The sequence below is a fragment of the Sciurus carolinensis genome, chromosome 7 (assembly GCF_902686445.1).
Source record: "Sciurus carolinensis chromosome 7, mSciCar1.2, whole genome shotgun sequence".
Classification (NCBI taxonomy): Eukaryota; Metazoa; Chordata; class Mammalia; order Rodentia; family Sciuridae; genus Sciurus; species Sciurus carolinensis.
In genome coordinates this window covers 121,303,584-121,313,460 of record NC_062219.1, presented here as the reverse complement: position 1 = coordinate 121,313,460, position 9,877 = coordinate 121,303,584, and the positions used below count along the sequence as shown (strand labels likewise).

Sequence of the window (9,877 nt, the reverse complement as noted above, 5' to 3'; positions counted from 1 at the left end):
GCAAGTTGGAGGACATGCATTTTCTTTTTCTGGATTAGGTTATTCAACTTATCTAAAACTCCCGAGTCCAGTCTTTATAGCAGAACACCACTCATTAAACCATACAGAACTAGATACTACATTTCCCGGCATGTACCAAATGCAGCTTCCGGCGCCATACGTTTCCCAGAATCCCTTGTTTACTTCCGGGTTTATTAAAACAGAAGGGAGAACGTGAGTAGGTCAGGGTTTCGATTGAGGGGTTTGGGGTCTCGTTTCACTCTCCATCTCCTGGGACCAGGATACAGTCGATATCCCGGATAGGGAGAGGCTGCGGTGCCCTGAGGGGCTGCCTTTCAAGAGTGCTGTCATTTCCGCAGGCCGGGCCAGAAAAGGGAGATCGGGCTCCTTCCAGAGCTTGAGACCCAGCGCCCCCATCCCGCTCCCAGCAGGCTTTCGTCCCCGCCATGGCTGAGCTTATCCAAAAGAAGCTGCAGGGAGAAGTGGAGAAATACCAACAGCTACAAAAAGGTAAGGGAGCAGGTACGATATGGCCTCGCCTCAATGCACACAGAACCCTGCCATACCAAATAAGGTTTACCGCTCCATTCAGGCCCCGGCGTACAGGCACTTCCCCACCTCAGTATTCTACCCTACCATTGACCCCATCCTTGTCTACTTCTTACATCCCTTTTCTTCTGTGGCGGGCAGTAGCATGTTTGCTGTCTCTAATCGTGTCTTTCCTCCCACCCCTCAGATTTGAGTAAATCCATGTCAGGGAGACAGAAGCTTGAGGCACAACTAACAGAGAATAATATCGTAAAAGAGGTGAGGGACCGGGATTTATGGGTCAAGAAGGGACCTGGGCTGGCTTTGGTTCTTATGATATATTTTACACCCCGCATCAGGAACTGGCCCTGCTGGATGGGTCCAACGTGGTCTTCAAACTTCTGGGTCCTGTGCTGGTCAAACAGGAACTGGGGGAAGCTCGAGCCACAGTGGGGAAGAGACTGGACTATATAACAGCTGAAATGTAAGTCTTCATTCACCCACCCTATACCACAACTGACACTGTTGGAGTACAAGTGTTGAGGAGCCTGTGTAGAGTGGCTTTCCATAGTATTCCCCAGTTGTCCAGTTCTCCCAGCCCTTTCCTTCCCTATCAGCCTTCTTCTCCTCTCTCCCTTAGATCTCAATTTTTCCAGCAATCTCTTTCTTGCCTCAGTACCCCCATCAAAATGGTAAGTCCCACTAATTTCTACTTCTCTGCTTCTTTGCTTCCCTTGCATCTCACCAGTAAGCGATATGAAACCCAGCTCCGAGACCTTGAGCGACAGTCGGAGCAACAGAGGGAGACCCTTGCTCAGCTGCAACAGGAATTTCAGCGGGCCCAGGCGGCAAAGGCAGGGGCTCCTGGGAAGGCCTGACCCCATGGCCAGGGGGAAGGGGAGGGGAGGGTATGCGGCAGCTCTAGGGTCTATAGAATTGTAACTAATAAAAAGTAAAAATACTTGGCTGTTTTCTGACCATCCCCTTCTGTCATAATTGTTTCCATCCATTCCCCAGCCCTTTCACCTTATATATACACCTTCTGCCTTACTCCCTTAGGTCCAGATTCTTGAAACTGGAATCTCTGTGACAGGGTGAGCCTTCTTTCTTGAAAGTAGTCTGAAATGTTTCCAACCTGCTTGCCTGTGTATACAGCCATTTACTTTCCTTTATTTTGGTTATCTTGACCCTTTAATAAGCCTAAGACGGACATACATGATGTAGCATATTGTTGGGAATGTCAGTTTAATTGAAGAAACTTAAAATTTTCTGACCTGAGACCCCAGGACAAAAATGTGTTTACCCACCTTGCTATTAATACTTGTCAGCCTCCAAATGGCCCTGGTATATCTTTTAGTTCTTTTTAGCCTCTTATCTTAAAATTGTTTGAATATAGCTTAAACCGATTTAAATCCCCTGCAAGTTTGTGTTGTTCACAAACTGTTGTTGATTTCTTTGTCCTATAATCATTTCTTACAGATTTGCCCCCAGTAGTTCTTCAGTTTGTTTTGTTTTTGTAGTGCTGGGGACTGAACCCAGGGCCTTGCACATGCTAGGCAAGTACTGTACCACTGAGATAACATCCCCAGTCCCTTTATACAGATCACTTTAATCTGGTGTCTACCTCTTCACATAGATCTGACCAGTGAAGAAAAGAATTTTAAGAGTAAATAAAGGAACCAGGAGTGGAGAAGTTCCTGAAGGGAAGTAAACCATTCTGAGGAAACCATTTTCACCAGTACCTTACTTGCAGCTTTTCTTGGGAAAAAACATTGTGTCCTTTCTTGTTCCATCTTCTGCAAATTCCCCACCCCCACTACCAGCAGTCAGTTTATATGCACTGCAGGGACAAGGGAGTAAAATTCAGGTAGTGTTTTGATTTATTATCTTAGTGTTGTCACAGTGACAGGAAGCCCTAGAGTGGGAAAAGGAATTCCCATTAGAACCTACTTCTTGCCATTCCCCTCTGCCCTGGGGCTCAGAGCCTATAGGCCTTTCCTTGGCCTTTCATATTTGATGATGTGGCAGGAATCAGAAACTGGTGCCTTTTCCTGAGTGCCACATTCTTGAGAGGTGGTGAGCTGTATGCAGGTATCTGACTTGGTTACAAGATTACCAGCTGCCACATGGCTGGATTTTTCCACTGCCTGGTAAATGAGTGGCACTTCATTGCCCCAGGGTGGCTGGTCACCTTTCAGAATTTGTCCCAATGTGATGTAACTGATACCACTCAGGATGGCTATCCACATCTGGTTTGAACACCATGACTTCTGTAAGCCAACAGGGCTTCTTCCTCAGAATAGTGCCCGTGCAATCTTCCTCCCTGTGGCCTTGATCCTGGGAAAAGAACCCCCTCCTCCCTCACTTGGGGGAGTTCCTGATGCAGAGGGGCCACTGGCACCCGGTGTGGCAGTAGAGGGCTTTCGCCTTTGCCGTAGTAGGAAATCATGAGATGCTCCATCCATAGCGTAGAAGACATTAGCTGAGGGTGGGATGGTCAGCTCTGTAGATTCAGAGGTGTATGTCAACCATAGATAGCCATCCCCTCCAACAACCACCCAGATGTGGAAGCATTCCACTGATGGGTACCAGTCCCCCCCGCACAAGTCTGTTCTCCCTCCTGGCCTCTGACCTCGCTCCCCTGGTAGCAGTTGTACCAGCTCAAACTCTGAAGCCACTGCAGAATCACGATTGTTTTTCTTGAGGACACGACTGATGACACTTGGAGCCTTGTCCTGGCTTGTCACCTAGCGGGACCAGAGACCAAAAGAGCAGTAAATCAGCTATATTTATCTGTTTCCCATCCTTCCAACATACTATCTTTCAGCCACCTTCCCAACCAAAAAGTTACCTGTGCCCAGTACTTTAAAATGAACAGGAAACCCAATATGGTAGCTCTCTGTACCCTATAAGCCAGCCCACATGGTACCCCATGAGATAGGGCTATTTCCCTGTGGGGTAACTGCTGTTGGTTCTGAGGTCTAAATGGCCTTCAAAGTTCAAGGTCTAACAACTAATGCACAGTAGACTTCAAAATAAAGCAAAACTGCCAAAGTCAAAAGTCAAAATTAAAACTACAATCAAATCCATTTAGCTGCCCAAATCTAAGACAACATTTTTGTTCCAACAAAGCACCTTCACCCCCAGCTCCAGCCCCAGGCTTCCTCACCAAGATGCTCTTGTAGACACTGCCATCTTCCCCCAATTCCATCTGGACGCGGATGATTCGGCAATCAGAGGCCCCTGGCCCTGATCCCCCTCCCCCGTATCCAGTTCCCCTGGAGGCCCCTTCTGTACCCCCACTCAATGGGGACCCACAGGAGGCTGAGCGGCGGTGACCTCGAGAAGGCCTAGGGGAGGAGGCTGGGGGCGAGAGGTGGCTGGGGTCAGCTGGACTATGCAGAGAAGGACTGCTTTCCAGGGCAGAGTCCAGAGATGAGACAGACGGCCACTTCATATGCTAGGCAAACGACATGGAAGACTGGCATGAAGGCAGGGAAGTTAAGGAAAAAACATTCATAGAGTCAGAGTCAGTGTCAAAGCCAGATGTTAAAAGCAGAGCTCACCTGGGCTAGCCGGGTCAGCAGAGGAGCAGGGGTTCCAGGCACCTCATCTCCCCCTACACTGGGCCGATCCCAGGATACAAGGGGGGTGGGGCCCCCAACAGAGCCCAGAACCCTGGAGTGATAGGAGATTGGGAGGATCAGAGAAGAATGGCAAGTTCCTAAGAAACCACCCCACAGCTGCTAACTCCCTCACTCTGTCCACTGAGAGATGACCAGTGTTGGCCGAAGCACCCGTGGGGCAGGAGTGTCACTGGTACCAGGTGGCTCCACCTCACAGGACACACGGTGACTAGGGAGAGGAACAATGGAAAGAGGTCAAGATGTGAAACCAAGCCCCCACACCTAGCCAGAGCTCTGAAATCCCGACCTCACCCAGCCACTCACCTCTGAGCCTCAGTCAGTGGCCGGAGCCCCCGAAGCCACTGTTGAATATCAGGGTCAGGTCGAAGGTCATAGCCACGACATTCATTCTGGAGCCGCCGCAACTCAGAAAGGACAGCAAACTCCTGGGAAGGAGCCCTCAACTGCAGGAGCCAAAACTCTCAGGGATCCCCAATTTTCCCCCTCATTCTCGGGACACAGATAGAGATGGCCAACATCCAGCTCATGCATTCCTCTCACCTTCCTACGCTTGTCAAAATTGATGTAGCCATTCTGCAAGGACAATGGGATAAGAGTAAAAGTCTTAACCTTGCCTTCCAAGCAACAGAGATGTTTCCTCTCCTAAACACACCTCCACATCCAACCCATAAACACTACACTCCGCAGGCCTCTCTGACTTTGATCCTCCCTGTCCCTCTTCCTCATATCTCTTATGCCCTAAGCACTCCATTTGGCCCTTTAAATTGGTATCTCGGGTAGAAAATGTATCACAAATGAGAAAATGGGGCTCAGAAAGGATAAGGAACTTGCTCAAGGTATTAGTTTTTGTTGTTTTCCTAGTGCTGGGGATCAAACCCAGGACCTTGTGTATGCTAGGCAGGTAAGCTACTACTGAGCTACTACTCCCCAGCCCCTCGGTACTTATTTAATTAGCAGGTTATATATACCAACATTTCAAGCAGGTTCTAAGCAGCTAAAAATATGAGGGGTCCCACAGCTTTGGTTTTCCTCTTGGATTCCCACAGGAGTGCCAACTACTCCAAAACTTCTCTTAATAATAAATTGATATAGATATTGCCATTTACAGACCACAAAAAGGTGAAGCATCTTGCCACAGTAACAGAACCAGAGCCTAGCAACCGGCTCCAGAACCCTGGTTCAGCTGCTTAGGCCTTCCAGCCCCTTTTTGGAGAAGTCTACCTGACCGTGAGGCACACTTGTTAATCATTATAGTGCAAACAAACACACACACACATACAACTGACCTCCAGCTCATCCTTGGAGGCTGCATCCAGCATCACGAGGTCCTTCAGGAAGGTACCAAGGTATGGGACCACACCCTGAGGTTAGATGTCAGGATCAGAGGCCTTGCCTATGGTCTAAGGGCCCTGTATCCCTCCATACTTTCCCTCCTCATTGCCTCTAGAACAAATTTTTATTCTCCTCAATCAGCTGTGGTTCCCCCTTCCACCCCTCAGACTGCTTCCTTCATAGCCATTCCATACCTCTCCCCAGCCTCCTGCTAGTCACTCACCCCACCCCGGGAGCCAGACCTCGGGGCTTTCTTAGAGTGTGGCTCCAGAGGGGGCTGCAGCTTCACTTCCTGGTGGTGACAAAACAAGGAGATATGTGGCAAGTAGACACAGGAAAGGTTGGGAATGCCAGATAACAGGGCCTCACCTGTAGGAGGAGCTCCCGGCTCTGGGAATAATTGTCCTCCTCAGAGAAAATCTGGCAGAGGCTAGAAAAGACTCTGAGGCTGTCCCTAGGGGAGGGAGAACAATGCCCCTTAGGACAGGCCTGGCCACCCTCTCTTCTGACCCTCAGTCCAGCGCCTTGGCCTCCTCACCTGGCTGCTTCTCCCCAGGCTGCCCGAAGCCTGTGGATAGGGCTGGACTGCAGGGCCGACACTACAGCATAAACTGAAGAGAAGTTTCGGAGCAGTCGGCACTCCTGTGAGAGTTCAAGAGGAAAGCCAAGGCTGTGGGACCGCTCTCCATACCATGCTCCCCAAAAGTTCAATACTTACTTACCTCTGCCACACGGATCCACTTCTCTAGGAGCCGGGCCCTCTGGGGAGGTCGAAGTGGCCGTATGGTCACCTCCCCAGGCCCCTCTCCGGTTGAGGTGGCCCCCAGGACAGAGCTAACCACAGCCCCTGCCACCTTGTTGAACTGTGTAACAGTAGCTCTGACAGATGGGCAGAGGTGGGAGTGTCCTGGCCGGTCTCTGTGTCCCCACAGGCCCCCCAAGCACTGAGAGGGGACCAGATTGAGAAAAAGTTCCTGCAGGGCAGAGGCAGAGGTTAAAGTTCATAGTCAAGTGAGTTGAGCCTCCCACTATCAGGGATCTGAGGATCTCAGGTGGCCAGGGAACCAGGACACAGGGTTTGAAAGGTAACAACCAAGGGAAAAGGTCAATACAGTAGATGGAGGAGGCTAGGAGCTGAATTAGGAATGGGGTGGAAGCAAGGACAAGTTCTAGAGTCAAGGAGAGGTTAGTAAGGGGTCAGGGAACATAGGGGTCAAAGGTCAGGGTCTCACCGCATCTAGCAGGGTCAGCTGCTCGGCCAAGTGGTCAGCGAGGAACACCAGGACATCCGTGGGGTCAGCAGGGGGATCGCCGGGGAGGGCCAGGGGCTTAGGAAGGTCGGGGGTCTGGGGGTCCACCCGGGACCGGAGGTTGCGGATGAGGTCAGCGCTGTCCCCCCCAACACCCTCCCCTGCTGCATACCCTGTCCGAAGCAAGAAGCTCTCAAGCCGGTCAAGCTGACCCTTGGCCTCAGAGCCAAAATCCTCAGGGTGAGAGGCCAGCCAGGTTGACAGTACAGAGATGGCTACCCTGAGAAGGGGAATCAGCCAGGGGTCAGAGGTCCAGCCACGGCTTGCATACAGGACACTGAGGTTAAGAATCTAGGTCACTCACCCTGTTGTCCTCTCTAGCTCATCAGTAGAATGAGATTCAAGGACTTCCAGCCTGAGGGGAGAGAACTTATCTGGGCATTTTTCCAACCTCCTCTGCCATCCTGGCCCCCCACATGGCTCTGGCTCCTTTGGAAGCTTTACAAAGTCCAAACACCTCTATGACCTTTGGCTCCATGATCCTGACCTGTCAGCCACAAGCCCAAGCAGGGCAGGCGTGGAGGTGAAGGCCCTGTGGGTGGCCAGGAAGGCTGACATGAAGGTCACGTCAGCCCCTGATGTCCGGGGGTCCAGCAAGTGTCTGACCAGAGCCTCCAAAGTGCCAGCTCGGAGCCGTCGGGATGAACGTGGTGGAGGTGTAGGGGCCTGAAGGATACAGAGAGTTGGTCACTGACCTTTTCTTCAAGACTACCCCCTAGATATCTGGGGACAACCCCAGACCTAGAAGCTGATCCAGGCTCATTTTGATGAGATTCAAAGCAGGCAAAGGACTTAGCCTAAATCACACAGCAGAGTTCAATCTAGGTTCCAGACCTCCAACCCAGTACTCTGGTCAGAAAGCCAGAGGAGGGGAACTGGGATATGAGGGGTCAGAGGTGAGAAGCTAAAGTCAAGATCTCACCAAGGGATCAAGAGTCCGATATTGTCGGCTTGTGACAGTAAAAGTGGCACCATCCTCCTCCTCATCCCAGACAGACACAGGGGCCTGGAGGAGCAAGGAAGGGGAAGTCAGACAATTCCATACCATCCCCACTGTCCCTCCCTCTCACCCCAGGCCCTGCTCCTCCCTCTGCACCCCTCACCTGTGATGGCAGGGGACAGTACCAACGAGTGCGAGGGGTGGGGGGGGCTGGTGACCCCAGGTCTCCCCCACTGGGGCCCAGACAGCCCCCCCCCAGCAGCCTCAGGACCCGGTGGAGTCGAGGGGGTTGCAGTGGGGGATTGGATGGAATGCAGAAACCAGGATCCTGGAAATCCCCAATACCCTTTCCCCCCAGAGCTGAACCCCAGCACAGTAAAGAAGCAGGGTACAAAGGGCAGAAGAGGGAAGAGAAACAGGCGGAGAGTCAGAGACCTTGAGAAGCAGAAACCTCAGGCCCAGCACAGCAGCGTGCCCCGCCCTCCCCCACCAAAAACCAGACAAGCCAGAAGAATTAGTCTGTCCCCTTAGGCCCCCTTCCCCAGGTCCCTTGGGTGGGGCTTCCACTATCCCAGCCCTGGGGACTCCCCCCTGAAGGTGGCAGCTCCAATCCCAGTACAGGAAGGAGAAGGGGAAGTGGGGATGATGGGGGGGAGAGAGGCTGGTAGACTCAGAGTCACGTGGTCTCAGCCCCTCCCCTGACCGGTCCCGAAAAACCAGCCCTGCTAGTCACCCCGCCTTTACCCAGTGTCTGAACCCAGGAGTCCAGGGCTTCTAGGCCTTACATACAATATCTGGGGCTGGAAATGTGGCTCAATAGTACAGCACTTGCCTAGCGTGCACAGGGCCCTGGGTTAGATCCCAAGCACCATCAAAGACGGGGAAAATCTAACTTCTGGCCCCTCCTGAAGTTCCAAATCCTGCCCCTGGCCACCACCATTAGTCCCTAGGAAAAACAGATGACCACCCTCTACCCAGCCTGGGACTGTCCCTCCAGGTCCCAGAACCGTGGCTTCCCGGCCTCTACTTAGCACCAAGGAGAGTAGGGGAGGAGAGAGGGAGGGAAGGTGGGAGGGGTCACGAAATCTGAGGGTTCCCTCCCCAATCCCAGAGTCTGAGGAGTTGGTTACTGTGGAAACAAACCCCTCCCCTTCAAACAAAAATAAGGAGGAAGACCGGGACCAAGACCCAGCAACCCAGAGAGGCAGGCAAACTCAGGCAGGCAAAGGCAGAGAGGCCCAGAGCCCCGTAAGGACAGCCAGCCAGACATTCCAGACTGGAACAAGGCAGGTTCCTGCGGGCAGATTCTGAGTCACACTGACAGAGAACTACAGAGACTCCAGGACTCCCCGCAGCAGGAAGACAGGCAGATACACAGCAATAGGCGTGTAAATAACTGAGGCAGGGAGGAAGAGATGTAGGAACCCAGAGACACCGAGAGAAAAGCGGAGAGTCTCCGAATTATGTATGCCCCCTGCCTCCCACCACCCGCGTCTCACCTCTTCTTCTTCCTCCTCCTCTTCCTCCTGCCCCCCGCCCACGGCCCGGCCACCTGGGTCCCCACCCTCTTCGGGATCTCGGCTCCGGAAGCTGCTCAGCACGACTCCCCCGGGGGGGCTCGTGTCCAAAAGCAGCCGCAGGGGCCGCGGGAGCATGGCCAAGTGAAGGAATCAGCGGGGTCGGGCCATGGGGGCGCCTGAGGAGAGACGGGGATGGGGGTGGGGTGGAGTCAGGCGGGCGTGAGGGAGCGGGACAAGGAAAGAACGCGGGTGAGTGTAAAGGTAACCGGATGGGAGTCCTGCAGGAAGGCTGAGGGAGGGAGCAGCATAGGGGTGGAAAACGAGGGCCCTTGGTGCATTTTAGGGATGAAGGGGGGTCACAAGTACGGGACGGGCAGGGTCATTCGGTGCTCGGGCTCTGACCTGCTCGGGAGGGGTGGGGGCAGCGCGGGTCCCGGGTCGCTGATCCTGTCGGTCTCCGGCCCTCTACAGAGTCCCGGGGCCGAGTCCCCTCCGCGGCTTTTCCGCACCCCCCTACACCCCCCCGCGGGGCTCCGGGGGCCCTCCCGCCCTTTCCGCTCCCCCCCGCGTCCGCCCGCTCCGAGAGCAGGAGCCAAAAAG

At 53.2% G+C, this 9,877-nt stretch overlaps 2 protein-coding genes across 7 annotated transcripts; one reads left to right on the top strand and one right to left on the bottom strand.

Moving 5' to 3' along the window:
• The first annotated feature begins 159 nt into the window (after positions 1-159).
• On the top strand, positions 160-1,454 carry Pfdn6 (prefoldin subunit 6). 4 transcript variants are annotated; one of them, XM_047558398.1, is made up of 5 exons: positions 160-213; positions 360-510; positions 737-807; positions 888-1,012; positions 1,277-1,454. In XM_047558398.1, exons 2-5 carry the CDS (start codon positions 447-449, stop codon positions 1,404-1,406), a joined length of 390 nt encoding a protein of 129 aa, XP_047414354.1. In that variant the 5' UTR covers positions 160-213; positions 360-446; the 3' UTR covers positions 1,407-1,454. The 4 variants fall into 4 exon arrangements, with proteins under 4 accessions (XP_047414354.1, XP_047414353.1, XP_047414356.1 ...); XM_047558397.1 differs by having other exon boundaries at positions 168-221; XM_047558400.1 differs by having other exon boundaries at positions 200-217.
• A 663-nt stretch (positions 1,455-2,117) lies between these two features.
• Positions 2,118-9,828, bottom strand: Rgl2 (ral guanine nucleotide dissociation stimulator like 2). 3 transcript variants are annotated; one of them, XM_047558393.1, is made up of 18 exons: positions 9,680-9,828; positions 9,257-9,453; positions 7,740-7,823; positions 7,305-7,483; positions 7,122-7,172; positions 6,740-7,037; positions 6,230-6,481; positions 6,046-6,149; positions 5,877-5,961; positions 5,731-5,799; positions 5,462-5,536; positions 4,716-4,748; positions 4,479-4,618; positions 4,288-4,383; positions 4,095-4,206; positions 3,698-3,988; positions 3,161-3,275; positions 2,118-3,031 (listed from the first exon to the last, which is right to left on the bottom strand). In XM_047558393.1, the coding sequence occupies exons 2-18, from the start codon at positions 9,410-9,412 to the stop codon at positions 2,823-2,825; spliced, it is 2,349 nt and encodes a 782-aa protein (XP_047414349.1). In that variant the 5' UTR covers positions 9,413-9,453; positions 9,680-9,828; the 3' UTR covers positions 2,118-2,822. The 3 variants fall into 3 exon arrangements, with proteins under 3 accessions (XP_047414349.1, XP_047414350.1, XP_047414351.1); XM_047558394.1 differs by having other exon boundaries at positions 4,479-4,600; XM_047558395.1 differs by lacking the exons at positions 9,257-9,453; positions 9,680-9,828 and adding an exon at positions 7,921-9,187.
• Between the last annotated feature and the right edge of the window lie 49 nt (positions 9,829-9,877).